This window comes from Oncorhynchus tshawytscha, linkage group LG03 (genome assembly GCF_018296145.1).
Source record: "Oncorhynchus tshawytscha isolate Ot180627B linkage group LG03, Otsh_v2.0, whole genome shotgun sequence".
Classification (NCBI taxonomy): Eukaryota; Metazoa; Chordata; class Actinopteri; order Salmoniformes; family Salmonidae; genus Oncorhynchus; species Oncorhynchus tshawytscha.
In genome coordinates this window covers 17,173,712-17,193,662 of record NC_056431.1, presented here as the reverse complement: position 1 = coordinate 17,193,662, position 19,951 = coordinate 17,173,712, and the positions used below count along the sequence as shown (strand labels likewise).

Sequence of the window (19,951 nt, the reverse complement as noted above, 5' to 3'; positions counted from 1 at the left end):
ACCACCCAACAACACACGCCCGCATCCATTTTGATGAGCCCCAGTTATGCCTGAGACCTGCATAGTAACTCACACACACCTGTATTTCAGTAACTCTCAGCCACGGGTGCACACATGCCAGCACAAACACACGCACGCACACGAACACACACACAGGAGAGAGCCAGGCTATTTTATGTATCATGACCTTGACTAGGGGAGTGGGGGGGTTCCTCCATCCACTCGTTTATGAGAGCGAGGGAATAGATTTACCCGGAACAGGGTTGGGAGAAATATGTGATCCTGGGAAGGGGAAAGAGAGAAAGATAGGAGGAGATGAGAGAGGGAATCCCTGTGCCTCCTGGTGGATAGACAGACAGACTGTGGTCCCTTAGACACAGGGGCCTAACCCTATTCTCCACACCATAGTGGTAGGACCAGCCAAAGCTACACTTACACAGAGTGGGTTGTGTTGATCAGTGAGGGTGTGGACGATACAGTTTTCAAAAATGGGGATATCAAGTTGACTTCAGAGAGTAAATTGGTGTGTTGAGTGCAACATATGAAAGGTGCTTTATAACTTTGTGAATACGGTTATCATCATTATCGTCATCATGATTAAATAGACAATCCTTTACAATCCCCCACTCTGGTTCTATTCTTTATACATCTACAGAAGGCAGTCATTTACCTTTCAGACTTGATAATAAGACTTTAATCTGAGCCTTCCCAGGCTGGGAGGTATTTAATGCATTCTCCTCATCCAGCCCCAGTCACTCTCTCTCTATTTCCCTCTCTCTCTCTCTCTCTCTCTCTCTCGCCCTCTCTCTCTCTCTCTCTCCCTCCCTCTCTCTCTCTCTCTATTTCCCTCTCTCTCTCTCTCTCTCTCTCTCTCTCTCCCTCTCTCTCTCTATTTCCCTCTCTCTCTCTCTCTCTCTCTCTCTCTCCCTCTCTCTCTCTCTCTCTATTTCCCTCTCTCTCTCTCTCTCCCTCTCTCTCTCTCTCTATTTCCCTCTCTCTCTCTCTCTCTCTCTCTCTCTCTCTCTCTCTCTCTCTCTCTCTCTCTCTCTCTCTCTCTCTCTCTCCCTCTCTCTCTCTCTCTCTCTCTCTCTCTCTCTCTCCTCTCTCTCTCTCTCTCTCTCTCTATTTCCCTCTCTCTCTCTCTCCCTTCCTCTCTCTCTCTCTCTCCCTCTCTCTCTCTCTCTCTCTTTCCCTCTCTCTCTCTCTCTCTCTCTCTTCTCTCTCTCTCTCTCTCTCTCTCTCTCTCTCTCTCTCTCTCTCTCTCTCTCTCTCTCTCTCAGGTCTCCCAGCAGAAAGGCGGCAGGCAGGGCCACTGCCAGACATCAAAGCTACCCTCCCTCATACTGTACCTACACACAGACACACACACACAGTAGCTGCACTGCGAGGAACACTTCAAAAGGTTGGACTTGTTACTCACTGCAAATATGTGTGTTCAGCTAAAGCACGCCCAAGTTAACACACACCGTGGCAACTTCACACTGGTTCTCTTTTCTCTCTCTTCCAAACGGCACTTCAACCTGAGAATTGACTTTGCCGGAATAATTAAAAGTGAATGTTTAAGGAGGGGGGTGAGCGGGGGAAAGGTTTAAATATCTGTTCTTTCCTGTGGGTTTCGACAGGCAAAGTGAGAAAAAGTATTTTAGATGTTCAGCGAAGGCTGTGTGTGTGTGTGTGTGTGTGTGTGTGTGTGTGTGTGAGTGTGTGTGTGTGTGAGTGTGTGTGTGTGTGTGTGTGTGAGTGTGTGTGTGTGTGTGTGTGTGTGTGTGTGAGTGTGTGTGTGTGTGTGAGTGTGTCGGATTTGCTTATCTCTCTGGTTTGGCGAGTGGAGCTCCTACAGTATTTGGTGAATTAAATAGTTGTGCTTGTGTGTTTGCATTGAAGCTCACAACTATGTGGGCTCCACTGTTGACTTCAGACGGGGGGGAGTTGTACATTATGTGTGGAATTGTGTGGAACTGCTCTGCTGACTAGGTGGAAATGTCATTAGAAAATGTGCCTAGCCTGCTGGCTTGTCCTAAAGATGTCAAACAGGAGCAAAGGCCCTTGGCAAAAAATCTATTGAGTGATGATGTCACATCTCCTGCTCTTCCTTCCTCCATGTCTTTCTGTTGAACTCCAGCTGGGAGAGAACAACAACAGCAAAGTGCGATGTGTAGCCCAATTAGCACTCACACACAGACAAACACACACATCAGAGCTCTCACACACAGACAAACACATACATCAGAGCTCTCACACACAGACAAACACACACATCAGAGCTCTCACACACAGACAAACACACACATCAGAGCTCTCACACACAGACAAACACATACATCAGAGCTCTCACACACAGACAAACACATACATCAGAGCTCTCACACACAGACAAACACATACATCAGAGCTCTCACACACAGACAAACACACACATCAGAGCTCTCACACACAGACAAACACATACATCAGAGCTCTCACACACAGACAAACACACACATCAGAGCTCTCACACACAGACAAACACATACATCAGAGCTCTCACACACAGACAAACACACACATCAGAGCTCTCACACACAGACAAACACACACATCAGAGCTCTCACACACAGACAAACACATACATCAGAGCACTCACACACAGACAAACACACACATCAGAGCTCTCACACACAGACAAACACATACATCAGAGCTCTCACACACAGACAAACACACACATCAGAGCTCTCACACACAGACAAACACACACATCAGAGCTCTCACACACAGACAAACACACACATCAGAGCTCTCACACACAGACAAACACACACATCAGAGCTCTCACACACAGACAAACAAATACATCAGAGCTCTCACACACACAAACACATACATCAGAGCACTCACACACAGACAAACACATACATCAGAGCTCTCACACACAGACAAACACACACATCAGAGCTCTCACACACAGACAAACACATACATCAGAGCTCTCACACACAGACAAACACACACATCAAACACACAGATGCTAGCTACTGGCCCGGAGGTGTTTGTTTGTTTGTTTGTGTGTGTGTGTGTGTGTGTGTGTGTGTGTGTGTGTTGGGGGAGGGATACACATGGGCACACACACAGATCTACAGTGTCCCACACAAATACAATAGCATAGTTTTCTTCAGCAGTGTGTTAGTGGTGGGGTGGGGAGGGATAACGATACCGTACAGAGAGCTAGTGGGCCAACGAATACAGTCCCCTTTCTCTACCCATACTGGCACTGATGTACATTCATCTAAACACTGGGTTTATTTGAAACAAATGTTTTTCGCCCTAACATAACCATAGAAACCAATGGTGTCTCTGTCTGACAACTTTTTGCAATGCCAACGACAGACAACCTATGACATCTTCCTACTCTACCACTCTGCTTCTTTTGATACAGCTCTCAGTAAGAGGCCAGTGCTCTGGAGTCTGACAGGGAAGGCACGGGGAGAAGGACCTCAAGGGCTGTCCTCCAGTGTGCCCGATAGCCTCGACAGGTTGGACACAGATATCAAACACATGGGGGGAGAACCTCACTAATGTGCTTTCAGGGTGGAGAGAGAGGAGGAAGGTCTGCTCAACACACACTTCCCATGCGCTCTGCATCTTGACACACTCCCTCCATGTGTTCTTCATCCCCCCCCCACGAGGTCAGCACAAAAGGTCAAAGGTCAGACAACCGACCCACCACACCCAATCAGAGGGCTTATTTTCACCTCTTTCCTCTCATATGCCAGTCAAAATAAAGTGTGATTGAACATTTGCAGGACTTTCTTCCCCATTGCCTTAGTCCAACCAGTCTTAGCCACTCTCTTAACAGGCTTCCAGTCAACCTAGCACACAGACAGAGAGTAGTCAACCTAGCACACATACAGAGAGCAGTCAACCTAGCACACATACAGAGAGCAGTCAACCTAGCACACATACAGAGAGTAGTCAACCTAGCACACAGACAGAGAGTAGTCAACCTAGCACACAGACAGAGAGTAGTCAACCTAGCACACAGACAGAGAGCAGTCAACCTAGCACACATACAGAGAGCAGTCAACCTAGCACACAGACAGAGAGTAGTCAACCTAGCACACATACAGAGAGCAGTCAACCTAGCACACATACAGAGAGCAGTCAACCTAGCACACATACAGAGAGTAGTCAACCTAGCACACAGACAGAGAGTAGTCAACCTAGCACACAGACAGAGAGCAGTCAACCTAGCACACATACAGAGAGCAGTCAACCTAGCACACAGACAGAGAGCAGTCAACCTAGCACACATACAGAGAGCAGTCAACCTAGCACACATACAGAGAGCAGTCAACCTAGCACACATACAGAGAGCAGTCAACCTAGCACACAGACAGAGAGCAGTCAACCTAGCACACAGACAGAGAGCAGTTAACCTAGCACACAGACAGAGAGCAGTCAACCTAGCACACAGACAGAGAGCAGTTAACCTAGCACACAGACAGAGAGCAGTCAACCTAGCACACAGACAGAGAGCAGTCAACCTAGCACACAGACAGTGAACAGTCAACCTAGCACACAGACAGAGAGCAGTTAACCTAGCACACAGACAGAGAGCAGTCAACCTAGCACACAGACAGAGAGCAGTCAACCTTCCAAAAGACTCTTCATTCAACACACCGTCCTCACCAAGTGGATTAGGGAATCCAAAAAGCTTGTAAAAGTATGCCGAGCTTCTCTCATGTGCGCAGAGGGAATGAAGAAGAAGAGGGGACGAAGAAGGGGAAAAGGAAGGCGAGTTAAGAGCGAGTATAGAATCTCTGATCCTGGTAATGAAGCTTGTCTCATTTCGCCACTGAATTATTGATGATGGGGAACTTTGTCTAATGCAAAAGGGCCATCAACTGGTGACAATGTTGCTTTTCAATTATTAGAGGCGCACTGCACCAGATGAAAGGGCTTTGATTGGAGCCGTAAATTCCCGAAGCGCTTCCCTCATCCATCCCCTCCCCTCCTCCCTCATCCCCCTCATCCCCCTCCATCCCACAGCGGTGGAAGAGGAAAGAAAGAAGCAGGCCGTTCTGTCACTCTTCCTTTGTGCCGATAGAGGGGGGATTTGGTGCGATCCTGCCGCAGAGAACTCAGGGACCACGAATAGACATTTGACCACGATTCAACAGTAACTCCTGTTTCAGCAGCCTTTAAAGACCCTTGCGAATCAAAGTAAATGTCTGCTCATTATTTCCTGCTCCTAACCCTGATGTCAATCAAAGGTAGAGATGAAAGAACATTTTGAGAGACATCTTCAGGTACTTTAACAGCCCTAACTCATGGACAGTATGTCGTCACCAGAGGAACCTTTAACTAACCTCTCACCTTTCCCACAGATAAGAGAAGCCTTGTAGGTCAGGCTAAGGGCCGTGTAATCAGGGTCAAAGGTCATAATAGAGGCTAATAGAGGCTTCTTGTGAAACCAAGGACCAAGTTCTAACTGACAGTTCTAAACTGCATGAAAAGAGAGAGAGGGATTAAGGAAGAAGGGGGAAAGAAGTGGGAACATGGTGTGTGTGTGTGGTGTGTGTGTGTGTGTGTGTGTGTGTGTGTGTGTGTGTGTGTGTGTGTGTGTGTGTGTGTGTGTGTGTGTGTGTGTGTGTGTGTGTGTGTGTGTGTGTGTGTGTGTAAAACTTCAGAGGTTAAGACCCCCTCATTAAGGGGGTCTGTGTTCATAAATCAGCCAGTAGCCAGTCTGAACCTCTGGGAGGTAAACCGACCCCCGTAGGACCTTACAACCCATAAAACACACACACAACAACTGCCCTTTCAAGTGCTGAGTTCACGTTCAGAGCCACACCCAGACACAACTGCTGCTACCAGTGATGGGTGGTCATACATATGTGCACACACTCAGGACCAAGATACTGGGCATCACCCAAGAAAGTATGAGTAACTCCCTACTTCAGATCACATCATATTTTAGGCCCGCGTTGCGTTTTGTTGTTTAATATTATTAATAGTTCATCACATCGGGACTGGTTAATAATTCAGAGCAATTTCCATCAGAATGCTGGACCGTGAGATGATGTAATCCCAGTATGAAATTCAGAAATGAGGCCCAGAAATAACAGTGATGAGATGTCCTCATGTAGGCTTGCGGTATATCAAAGGCCTTTCTTTTCATGTTGCTGTGTGAGTGGCGGGGCTGAGGGTGTGTGGATGTACTGCATGCCCCCATGGGGTGATACGCCTTTGCTTTAGATGGGCCTTTGTGGATTGTTTTTACTAGATTTTTTTTACTGAGCTTCTAGTCTTCAGAAAGCTGCTCAATATACTGTATACTGAACAAAAATATAAACGCAACATGCAACGATTTCAAATATTTTACGGAGTTAGAGTTAGAGTCACGATCGTCGTAAGAAGCGGACCAAAATGCAGCGTGGTATGTGTTCATGATGATATTTTAATTAAAGAAAGCACTGAACACTGAATACAAAACAATAAACAAAAGTGAAGCTATAAGAACTGTGCTGACACAAGCAACTAACAAAGACAGTCACCTACATCGACAAAACAGGCTACCTAAATATGGTTCCCAATCAGAGACAACGACTAACACCTGCCTCTGATTGAGAACCATATCAGGCCAAACACAGAAACAGACAAACTAGACATCCAACATAGAATGCCCACTCAGATCACACCCTGACCAAACAAAACATAGAAACATACAAAGCAAACTATGGTCAGGGTGTGACAGTAAGGAAATCAGTCATTTGAAATAAATTCATTACGCCCTAATCTATGGATTTCACATGACTGGGCAGGGGTGCAGTCAATGGGTGGGCCTGGAGGGCATATGCCCACCAACTTGACAGCCAGGCCCAGCAAATGGGGAGCCAGGCCCAGCCAATGGGGAGCCAGGCCCAGCCAATCAGAATGAGTTTTTCCCCACAAAAGGGCTTCATTACAGACAGAAATATTCCTCTTATTCCAGCTCATGAAACATGGGACAAACACTTTACATGTTGCATTTATATTTTTGTTCAGTGTAATTGTGTTAGTTGAATGTATTTATTTAAACATGCTTTTAAGTGAAGCTGGTATCAAATGTGTTGAATTCTTCTAAGTAATAGAAAGCTTATAGCCCACCAAATAGCAAAGCAGGACTGTAAAGTAAAGCTTTACCGACTGTTCTCTATCGGACAGAGGGAGAAACCTGAGTCACGCTCACTTCTAGTTTCAGCTCCCCATTAAGTTCCTGTTGCCTTTTCTCTCCCCTGGAACATGCTAGACCCTCCCCCAAGGACCTGGATGAAACAAACTAGCAAAACCTCAATTAATAAGAAAAAAATTATTATTAAATGAGTTTGGAAAATAACATGGCTCTCCTCCCCCCTAAAAGCCTGATTGGATGGGCTTCTGATGTATATTCCAGAGTTTGGTTAATTAGTGTGTGTTTGTGTGTGATAGTTCGGAATCTGATTTAAGATGATTTGCCAAGCAGCATTGTAATTTTGCTCTGTGTCTCCTTGGCTGCATTTAGACAGGCAGCCAAATTCTGATATTGCCATGGAAGCACAGTGTTGCCTCCGTCTCTGGTTAGACGGCACAATAGGTGTTTCATTTTGATTGCATTCATCCCTCACATGCATACATACATACACACAAATGCACAAAATGCGAGCGCACACACACACACACACACACACACACACACACACACACACACACACACACACACACACACACACACACACACACACACACACACACACACACACACACACACACACACACTCACAAGCTAGGGAACTGATGGCACTAATGTATTCTCATGTCTTTGCTCTGGCGAGGTGTGAATTATTTTGTCCCTTGAGTAACACATCACACACTCACACACATACACACATACCCTCACACACACGCCTGGATACATACACTTTAAGAGCTTGTTAAAGAGCTTGTTTCTCCAACTACCAGGGGGTGGGCCTGGGTAAACTAGGGAATTACTCTTTTACACGGGTAGTTTACTCCCATTTGCCTCCAATCTCAAATAAAGCCCCCAATTGAACGTGAAGTCTCCCACCGCCTGCGTTTGTTTGTTGATTTTCTGCCGTGCACAACCTCAGAGCTCGGCGCTCTATTTGATTAATTGATTTCTGCAGCCTTTAAATCTTTAAACGAGCCTCTTTTTTCAGGCAGTTTATTTCTCCCCCTTTGAAGTTGGCATTTCAAAAAGGAGCTCTTCACAGCCCTATGCAAATGATGGTCTATGACAGCGCCCCCCGTACCAAATCAATAACAACATGGTGGGATATTCTCTGGCCTCCATGCTTACATAATATTGATTTCCCATCAAAGGTTTCGACTGCCCAGGGACTTTCCGAAACATGTTGATGGGTTTTTGTGTCCCTCTCGTCTACCCCTCGTTTCACATAACTCTCTCCAACAGGGCAAATGTCTGTTTGTGTCTCACAAGATTCAAAACTAAAAACCTAATTAGAAGCCCTATTTCACATTGTGGCCAATGTGGGTTAACTAATAGCAATGACATCATCAAAGAAACACAGTTAGATACATCCACACAGCTTCACAAATTCCCTGGGGTGTTTTAGGTGGTGGGAACAGTCTCACAGCAGGAGAGCAGCACTACCAAAACAGCAGGTAAGACGTCTGTGTGCAAGTCATTACCTACAAGATGGGGAATTCGAGCATAATGGCAGCATGGGTGTATGTGTAGTCTAGTGTGTGTGTGTGTGTGTGTGTGTGTGTGTGTGTGTGTGTGTGTGTGTGTGTGTGTGAGTGCGTGCGTGTGCCTCTGCCGCGGTGCAGGTGCAGGTGTGCCTCAAGTGGTGCTCTGTGGGCTGTATGGGAGGCCCAGATGTTCCTCAACAACAGCCTGGTTATGTGGTCCATGCCTGGAGTCTAGTCCCATAATGAGCATCCGCTACCACAACACTGCACCTCGTTAACCTGAGTGAGGCTGCTACAGCACTCCAAGTACAAGTTCCCTTCAGGCGCAGATATAGGATCAGCTCATCCCCCGCACATCATAACCTTAACCACTGGCTTTAGATCAGTGTCTAAGGGCATCTTTATCCTATTGTAGTGAGACCAGGCCTTAGCAGGCTAAAGTGAGAGATGGGGAGGAACAGGAGGGATTAGATCTCTGCCACCCTCAGGCTCTAGAGGAACTCCTGAGCACAGCTCTGTCCATATTAGATCAGCTAATGAAGGCCCGTCTGGGGGCACAGGGAGGGTATCTCTGTAACTGCCCTGAAATGGCACAATCTCCTATGTAAAGTGGGTTTCTACCTTATAATGGAGGTCTAGTAATATGTGTGAGAGAGAATAAGGGGATAAGGAGGGGTATAAAAAGAGAAACAGAGAAACAGACAGACACTACTCCAAACAGAGACATAGCACATGCTATCTCTATCGTTACATGGGACCAACACACTATCACGGCTAATTGTGAAATAGACACAAATTACTTATTCGAAATTCGTGACAGGTAAAACGCATTTTGTGTGTATTACACAATTTTCTTTCTTCATAACCCATTCGTGTACATAACACAAATTCCAATTTGTTGTGGCTAACGTTAGCTAGGCTAGCTAGGTGGCTAACTATAAAGTTAGGGGTTAAGGTTAGGGTTAGGTAACATGCTAGCTTAGTAGTTAAAGGGTTAAGGTTAGTGGAAGTGTTGGCTAACAATCAAAGTAGTTGCAAAGTAGTTTAAAAGCAGTAAGTAGTTGCAAAGTTGCTAATTAGCTAAAATGCTAAAGTTGTCAGTGATGAGATTTGAACACACAACCTTTGGGTTGATAGATGTAGTAACGAAAGTTCAATCAGCAAGGCTGTTCTGAATGGGCGTCACTTTTTATCATCCTCTAAGCATAATATATTAATATAGCTTCCTACCTCACGGCATAGTGGGTATTCATTTGGTAGCGTTTATAATGTTACCACGCCTCTCCTCCTCCTTTACTATTAGCAAGCGCGAGGAATTGACCTATTAGCATCAGCCTATGATCACGGCACACTAAGGCGATGTCACCCTGCTTGCTGTTTAACCTATGGGCTCAATTGTACAATAATCACTTTTGCTTCTTTCAACCAATGGGCATAAATCCAGGGGAGTATTTATATGTCAATTCACCTCTTGTGTCTCTCACTTGCTGTCTTACAGTAACAGTCTTCCAAACATCCTTCAACCTCTTCACCACCACATGAAGGTCCGTCATCGGAACCCCATTCTCCCAGAAGGGGGTTGGATGTCAGCTGCCCAGCAAAGGGTTACCTGTTATCCACATCTGACTCCGAGGAGCATTTCTCATCCTATACTCAATTGAACTGGGATTTAAATGCACTGTATACAAAATCGCATACTGCGCACGAAAACATAACCTTTTCTGTGTTTCTGTCACAAGATTCCAATATGCAATGTGTCTATTTTAAAACAATCAGTGATAATGGGTTGATGAGACGTTCTAGCTCCTGATCCTATGAGCGAGTCTATAATACATGAATGCATGTCACATTCCATTCCTTCTCAATGACCACACACACAAACACCTTCCCAGATGCTGGCTGCATGACTGACGTCAAAACTGCACACTATTCTCCTCTGGGGGCTCTGAACACTAAAAAAGCAGGGACATACAGTCCATTGATCTGTTGATTGAACAACACAGCTGGGCTGGGCAGAAGGGCTGCACACACACACACACACGTCTAAAAACTCACATCATTAGCTGTGAGAGAAAGTGAATGGCTAAATCCCTGATCACAGTGTGTATGTTGTCTTTTTTTAAAGGAGAGCATTTCAAGTGCAAGCTGCCTCTGCTGTTGATGGAGAGGGATTTCAGAAGCGTTTATTTATGTGTCTCCAGGAATTAATATAAATCCCAGTTTGAGCGTGTCCAATTTCACAATTAAGATAAAGAGTGGCAGGGGAGATTTGATTTGTGTGCATACAGTGCCTTCAGAAAGTATTCACACCACATGACTTTTTCCACATTTTGTTGTGTTACAGCCTAAATATAAAATCGATTAAATGGAGATTTTTTTTGTCACTTGCCTACACACAATACCCCATAATGTCAAATAGGAATGATGTTTTTCCACATTTTTCCAATTGAATTACAAATGAGAAGCTGAAATGTCTTTAGTCAATAAGTACTCAATCCCTTTGTCATGGCAAGTCTAAATAAGTTCAGGAGTGAAGATTTTCTTAACAAGTCACATAATAAAATACACTACCGTTCAAAAGTTTGGGGTCACTTAGAAATGTCCTTGTTTTTGAAAGGACAGCACAAATTACTGATCAAATTGAAATTGATCAGAAATAGAGTGTTAATGTTGTAAATGACTATTGTAGCTGGAAACAATAGATTTTTAATGGAATATCTACATAGGCGTACAGTGGCCCATTATCAGCAACCATCATTCCTGTGTTCCAATGGCATGTTGTGTTAGCTAATTCAAGTTTATCATTTTAAAAGGTTAATTGGTCATTAGAAAACCCTTTTGCAATTATGTTAGCACAGCTGAAAACTGTTGTTCTGATTAAAGAAGGAATAAGACGGTCCTTCTTTAGAAGAAACTTCTTTGTTTCTGTCCATTTTGAGCCTGTAATCAAACTCACAAATGCTGATGCTCCAGATACTCAACTAGTCTAAAGAAGGCCAGTTGTATTGCTTCTTTAATCAAGCAAAATTCTAGAGGAAAACCTGGTTCAGTCTGCTTTCCACCAGACACTGGGAGATGAATTCACCTTTCAGCAGGACAATAACGTAAAACACAAGGCCAAATCTACACTGGAGTTCCTTACCAAGAAGACAGTGAATGTTCCTGAGTGGCCGAGAGACGGTTTAAATTTAAATTTACTTGAACATCTATGGCAAGAAGTGAAAATGGTTGTCTAGCAATGATCAAAACCAATTTGACAGAGCTTAAAGAATTTAGAAAATAATATTGGGCAAATGTTGCACAATCCAGGTGTGGAAAGCTCTTAGAGACTTACCCAGAAAGACTCACAGCTGTAATCACTGCCAAAGGTGCTTCTACAAAGTATTGACTCAGTGGTGTGAATACTTATGCAAATTAGATATTGCTGTATTTAATTTTCATAAAATTTGCTAACATTTCTAAAAACATGTTGTGTGTAGGTGGGTGAGAAAAAGTATCTATTTAATCAATTTTGAATTCAGTCTGTAAAACAAAATGTGGAATAAGACAAGGGATATGAATACTTACTGAAGGCACTGTATGTGTGTGCCTGTGTATGTGAGAGTGTGTGTATATATGGGAGGGAGTCCTCCGGTGAACTGTTAGTGGTGCGGGTGGGTCAGGATGTTCGGGGGCCAGTGGAGGTTCGAGTGACCTTGTCCTAGTTCGTCATAATAAATGGTCTCCCTAGGGCTAGTGTGGAGCGGCTGTCAATAACCTATTATAACACAATGGAGAGGGCTGGGCCTCACTCTGGCATGAAGTTCCATTATGAGACAGAGAGAGAGAGGGAGGGGGGGGCAATCAGATGAAAATGAGAGGCGAGAGAGAGAAAGCGAGAGAGAGAGAGAGAGAGAAAGAGAGAGAGAAAGACCATCACTATATCCCGGGGCTAAGTCTAAGTCCCTGTCTTTGTGTGTGTGCATTCCCTTACAGCTGTAACGCTGATTCAGGGAGACCCAAACAGTTCTTCAGGGCCTCATTTGGTCCAAAAAAAGACCATTCTGGAGAGGTTTAGCTTCCTCACAATGATTTATCCTCCAGCGAGCTGCAGAAGGCCACACGCCGAGGTACAGGCACACACATTGACAAAGATAAACACACAGGACTATCAACAAAAATACATAAATAGGTATATAGATTAGATAGAAGTATAAACCAATGCATATTGGTATGGGTACCACACCGACACACACATTCCCCTTTCTCCTCCTATACGACTGAGCTAACATGGCATGTGTACGTATCTTTAATGATGTGTACAGGTCCACAGGCATGTCTCGAAGCCATCCAGTAAACAGCAGATGGGAGAAGGGTTTAATTGTCAGAAGGAGGAGACGCTGGTGGTACAGCAGGTCTAGAAGTACATTGTCTGATTGCTTTAGCCCAGGGTGAGGCCAGAAATAAAGAAATAGATAAATAAAGAGAAATTAGAGGAAGGAAGAAAGAAACCCTATCAAGCTGCGCCTGTCATCCAAATGTGTCACCCAAGGGCTCCCAAGCAGAGAAAATGTATGAAAGCATATTTTTTGCACCGTTATAATTTGATGACGGGACAGGGAGTGGGTGCACACACACACACACACACACACACACCTAAATAAAGGACAGGAGAAGGGGAAAAGATAAGCTCTCACCAACTTACTCTCAAACAGCAATCCCCAGGTACTACATATATACCTGATATACATGAGTACACAAACACAGTTCACACTCACATATGTTTATATCAAATCCTTATCTCCGGGATATTATTCAATGTGGTACTGAGACAGACACAAAGTGTGATTTCTGGCATCCGGCTCCTCCACAGTCACTTCTAATCTAACTGGAAGAACAGAGAGCCACTCCAGAAAAGTCCAGTCAGCAGCAAGCCCAGTCAGTCTGGTGTCTGTAAACTCTACAGTGTGTGGGCCCCAATTTATCAAGCCCCTTTTCCGCCAGCTGACGAAGGTACTTTCTCGTCTCTCTCATTTCTCTCCCTCTGCCTCCCTTTCTCTCCTTTTCTTTTTCACTCGTTCCATCACCCCAGGGCCAGCTCTCCCTGCTGTGTTTGGGGAAAGATAAAGTTGTTTCTCGCAGAGGTTTTCCAAACTTTCATGGGTGCTATCCCTGGATCCCCCTAGGGCAGGAGAATGGAAGGAAAAGAGCTCTCCCACACACTCGACACACACAATCCATTATTGGCATTTACTAAGCCAATACACACATCCTGGAGGGATGCATTGTACTGTAGACACACACATGCACACACTTTGAGTCGGCTCTACTTGCAGTGTTTCACCTACATGTGCTGAGGGCAGAGTGCCGAGCCCGCCTAAAGCAATTAACCAGGGCTGCAGAAATCAAAATGTTTGAAAGGAAACCACATGGAAAACAAATATAACCAATGGACCACTAATTCTTCTTGGGATAAGGGGCGCAAAGCCAGAAGGAGAGCCTGCCTGCTCTTGATATTGGAAGGGGGCACACTGCCCTGTGCAAAATCATTGTTAAGTGGCCCTGGAAACGCATAAGTCCCCTTTATACACATAATGCCCCCAGCCGTGTATACACATAATGCCCCCCCAGCCGTGTATACACATAATGCCCCCCAGCTGTGTATACACATAATGCCCCCGCCTTGTTAATTAAATGGTATTTGACACCAAAGTTGAGTCACCAACACTGGTGTCCTCGGAACCTTGTCTTCCCGCTCGCAGCACAGGTTTAAGCAAGGCCAATGTGGCCTACAAGGACACATGGGAAGACACAAATATAGGAACACACATGGATGCGTGTATGTACAGCACATAACAGATCAGTAATATTGAGCTTTCTTCAAGTGAAATACAACTTCAATTCACATCCAGAAATAAAACAGTACTTGAATCTGGTCTACAGCTGGCATTGTAAGGCCTAAGAAGTACCAGACATGGAAGACAAAGACGAAAAGTGAGGAGAAAGAGAAACACTGAGTATGTTTGTGTGTGTGTGTGTGTGTGTGTGTGTGCGTGCGTGTGTGTGTGTGTGTGTGTGGGTGTGGAAAGACAAACAAAGGGGTGGAAAATGATCTAGACCCATCCACACACTTGGGGCAGATTGTGTTATCTGAAAGCATCTACTCTTTAGAACGGGGAAAAATAACTATTCCTCTTCTAACACACTCAAACGGAATGTGGCACTCGGCTTGACAATAGTTTGAACAGTAATTATGTCCCCAAAGACCTTTGCAGGAAAACAATACTTCTGATTACATGTGGTTTACTCCAAGACATTCCCCATGCCAGTGAATGTATCTAAGATGCATGTGTTTAACTTATTAGGCAGTGAATGTAATACTTTCATTGGCTATATGGGGAGATAATATGCATTATTAAACAAATCTCACAAACAAACACTTGAACACCATTAAGAATATATAGGCCTAGGCTATAATTGGGATGTGCAGTGAACACACATGCAGACATCCTTACAACACATGCAGACATCATCTAGTTTGACATAAAGACTACACAGGCACACTGGGTCTGTCTAGTAGACTCTTGTGGGGAGCTCTCTCAAGCATTTTGGTAGGGTTTGCTGATAGTTAAAAGTGTCCCTGCTCCATTTTGACAATTCCACACAGTACATTTTGGTCGTTATTCTATTTGAACTCGCTCCAGTATCAAAAGAAAAGTATTTTTCTCTCATCTCTGCAGCTTGTACAAGAACATTCCTCCTAGCAGCACAACATCTATATTATAATCTATCTACTCATATTCAAACTGAGGACTTCAACAAGATGTAAGACGACATTATCTTCATGGGAGAAGCTTCCGTTAGCATCCGGGCGGGAAAGGTTTTATTAATTCATTTCTCATTTTTATGCAGCGCCGACAATATAAATCATGTAGACAATCTGTTGGTTGACCTAATTTGCCGGGTGAGGCTTGTGTTAATAATTAAGCGCCAATTGAACATGACTTGAAGTTTCCTGGTTTAATCATATGTTGTAGCACAACATTACAACAATGCAATAAATACTGAGTAATGAGTTTAGTGCGGAAAATCTGAATTCTAGTCAACTTTAGGCATGAGAGCCACACTGAATGAACCAGACTCCAAAGTCCCTTATGCAAACAAACTCATCTCCTGTGAAGTCAGATGTATAGGTTTGTAAAACCACATGTGCCAGACTAGCAAAGTCAGGGTGAATAAATAATCATAATTACTCTAAATAAACAGTGGATGAGGCAGAGCTCTCGTTTGGAAAACTTGATTACCTCTAGATCCACTTGACATGTCAGAGGATACTTTTTCTGTGGTGATTAAAGGCACTTGGCCAAACATGTACTTTAGGGAGCAATCAAATCCTCACCTGGACAACTTTTCATTATATGATGTTAATGAGGGTTGGCCTGTCTGAATTCAATCCTAGTCTAAATCCGAGTAATAAAATGTTTTTCAGTTGTGACTATCATCTAAAACACCAGGCTAATCGTTAGGCCTGTTATACAGGCTACGGTAATGTCTTCAACTTTATCACCAGCTCCAGCATCATAATTCTTCAAACTATAACTAGCATAATGGTACAGTGTAGGTTTAGGATACAGAAAAGCAACCAAAAATGCATTTCTTTGTCCATAAAATCTATTTGGCAAAAACTCTACAGATGTTCATGTCCTTAATAGCGCCAGTGCACACCCATACGTTGACACTCATGTGTGGGCACTGGGGACATTGGGCAGAAGTGTCTTATATGCGTAGCCACACACACATTTCCATCATCCAAGCGCTATAATCCTGTTTACCCAATTAGCGACCTGCCGGGAACAAAAAACACCTTCACCTAGCGTGTCAATGATATGTAATCAACATAGAGCTGACGCATGCATCCCAGCGTGCGATAAATAGCCAAATAGGTTCTTGAGAATATCATTACGCGCAGCCTGACTGACAACTGGCCATGCAGTAGAATTAAGACTAATTGAATAAAAGTCCATATTGTACTTCAAAATGTAGGCTATATATTATGCAAAACAACAAAAACATCGGCCATAAGGAATTCTGAATGAATAAGATACTGCCAGGTTCCGTTGCCAACTGATCTTCTAATGCGCAAGGTGCTGCAGCTCAGCTCGCGCATCCAACGGATGAAATAGAAATATACCCAAACCAAACATCACCTTATTCACACCTGATATCAAGTTATTGTCCAATTTTAAAATTATTCTCCGGAAGTGCGCGATATATTTTTAATTAATTGTTTTACATTGCAGCCTAAAACATAGCTAAACATGTTTTTTTCCCCATATAGCAACTAACCTTTATCTAAAAGCCCCGCGCAAATACAATAGGATACGCTGAGTCTCTCACTCACAATGATGCTTAGACCTATAAAATATTGTTTCACATCAGTGTCGGATATAGTAATGGTGCGCGGCGACAGAGACTTTCCCAAATGAGCCCCATTCAACACTATACAAGCGGCATAGGCATAGCCTACATTTTCCAAACAGACAGGTGCCTCAGACAACTGGCAACTTTTAATGGCAAAGACACTGAAAACACACGACACTGCACCTTTACGCACAGAGACATTACACTCCATTCTTACCTCTGAGGTTTTGGATTTTGACCATGACCTCCGCGGGGGACTTCAGTCTGTGCGCGAGATACAAACGACCCGAGTCCCTCTCGATCTGAACCGGGGAGTCCGCGTCTGATATTACCTCGAACCACTTCTTTTCAAACTTCTGGTCAGGCACCGTGAATATCATGTCACCGACTTTGACATCCTCTGAGACGGTCACTGTGTAGAACAGCTCCTCAGAGACCGCTCGGGGCCTCCTAATCTTCGAGACAGCAGGTCTCTGCACATCAAGGTGAAGTGTCACCGGCTTACTTATCAATGCGACATCTCCATTATCTTGAGCGTAAATACTGACTGTTAGGTTCATGATACCAATGAGAGAACTGACCAGCATTACCTGTCCGGTTTGGGGAACTACGTAGACATGTTGGCAATTTGGAGATGCGTAATAAGTGACCCGGCCATTCTTTCCAACGTCGGAATCCTTTGCAAAAAAGCGGACCAATTCGGAACCGATAGGGGTCAATTCATCAACTTTTACCCTTTCGTTTTCCTTGATGAACCGGGGTATGTTGTCGTTTGAATCAAGCACCTCTATTTTAATCACCACGGCACTATTCAAACAACCAGAAAGCACAACCATCAAATCGTACACTGCTATAAACTCTCTGTCCAAAGTTTCTGTGGATTTCAAAATAAGATGCTGTTCTCCGTGAAGGTAAACCAAACGAAAATCTGATGCGTCCTTCCCTTCCAAAGCAATGTCCAGTTCCGAAACATGACAGTTGTTTCCAACCGGTAAAGCGACCCCATCCACCATTGTTCCAGCCTGCGAGTTCTCCACAATTTGTCCATAATATACAGGCAGCTTTGAATTCCCCGTTGAAAATGAAACCAATGCGACAAGCAAAAATGTCTTCAGGGCTACGGTTACGTTTGTAGCTCCCGTCATGTTTCCATCAAATCAGTTTTGTCACTCTAGTCCAACATAAAAGTTTCTTGAGGCATAAATAATCGAACAAGTATTGTTATTAATGCTAGGTGAGTAGATATATGTGTAAATGTCCCCAAAAGTGCAACGTTTCAGCACTGAAAAAATAGCAGTCCCTCAAAGAACAGCGCCAAAATGACAGATTCGCTTCCAGCTTATTCAGTGAAGCATCACTTGAGCGCATAGAGGATGAATTCTGCATTGACAGGCATAGGCTACACGCCGCAGATGCTCCATGTGGTACTATGATCACCGCCCTTCCAGGCACAGCCAATCGGAGACCGGAATGGGACGGAAAGACAGCTATCGGCCAGCCCACACGCAGTTTGATTTAGCTGCGCAGGACACGAACGTTGGAGAGCTTTTAGTATTCAGGCCCACAATGTAAAATGCTGTGTGCAAGCAATGGGTGAGTTTTGTTTGCTGGAGAGACTTGTCCCTAGAATACACATTCGTTTTCTTGGGTTTGGGCCAAATATTATCAGTGTTCTGTTGGGCTGCACTACAGGCAACATGATAGGCCTCAAATGTTGACTGGATTACCTCCCTTGATAGAAAGGCTTTATACTAAACAAACGTTTTTATTTTTATTTTTTATTTGTTATGATTCCTGGTAGGAGTACATTGTTCTGTTTCAACGTGTGACTTCAGGAACCAATTTGTCTTCTCACCATTACAAGAATAGTCTAATAAAACAAAACAAATATATTAAAGCTGCAAAATGTAACTTTTGGGGGCACGACCAAATTCACATAGAAATGTGAGTAATAGATGTGTCACTCATTGAAAGCAAGTCTAAGAAGTGGTAGATCTGTTTCTATGCTTTCAGTTCTTATGTTTTTGCATCTTTTACTTTCGGTTTTGTACACCAGCTTCAAACAGCAGAAAATACAATGTTTTTGGTTATGGAAAACATATTTCACAGCGGTTTAGATGGTACAATGATACTCTACACTGGACTTGCTCGTGTTTTCACATGAACTATTATAATTTTAGCAGAGCGATTTCTGCATAGTGCATCTTTACATTTTTAGTACCCAATATGCCTAATTACGTTTTTGTCATGCATTTAAAGGGCAGTTCCACCCGAAAACGTCCATTTGGTATTTATTTCATTTGTCCATTGTTGATATAGTCCCAAAATGTTTTGCATGTCAGCAATCAAGTTTTCACATTTTTCATATGAGGTCAAATTCATCATATGCCAAATTCATCATACTGGCTGAAAGTTATTTGTCTTGAAAACTTGATCGCTGACATGCAAAACATTTTGAGACAATGTCAACAATGGACAAATGAAACAAATACCAAAATATATCATTTTTGGGTAGAGTTTTCCTTTAATGGTATGTGTTTAGACAGAAATGAATAACTTAATGTATAATCATCACGGCCATAAGTAAAGCTATATCATGATTAGTAGGTTGGTTACACCTTTGAAATTGGTCAACATAAACTGTCTGATTGATTAGCTTGCACCAAACCTTGACATTTTACAGAACTACCTCTTGTTTTTTCTGTAGATTAAAATAATTGTAATTTAATTGGAGGAAAACTGACCACACCATGCATGATGAGTGAAGATTTGGACAAATACTTGCAATGGGTCAATCACAAGTCCAATCGCTCACATGGCTCGGTTTATGTAACATGAAAGAGGAGGATGGCATTGGCGTTCCTCTATGAGTAAGGTGAGT

At 43.6% G+C, this 19,951-nt stretch overlaps 1 protein-coding gene across 1 annotated transcript in view; it reads right to left on the bottom strand.

Moving 5' to 3' along the window:
* LOC112222546 (neural-cadherin-like) overlaps positions 1-18,436 on the bottom strand; it is a 145,060-nt gene extending 126,624 nt beyond the window's left edge. Inside the window, exon 1 of the mRNA XM_042311047.1 lies at positions 17,288-18,436. Within this exon, the coding sequence (XP_042166981.1) occupies positions 17,288-18,215 (928 nt within the window). The 5' untranslated portion in view covers positions 18,216-18,436. The remainder of the gene's footprint in view (positions 1-17,287) is intronic.
* Between the last annotated feature and the right edge of the window lie 1,515 nt (positions 18,437-19,951).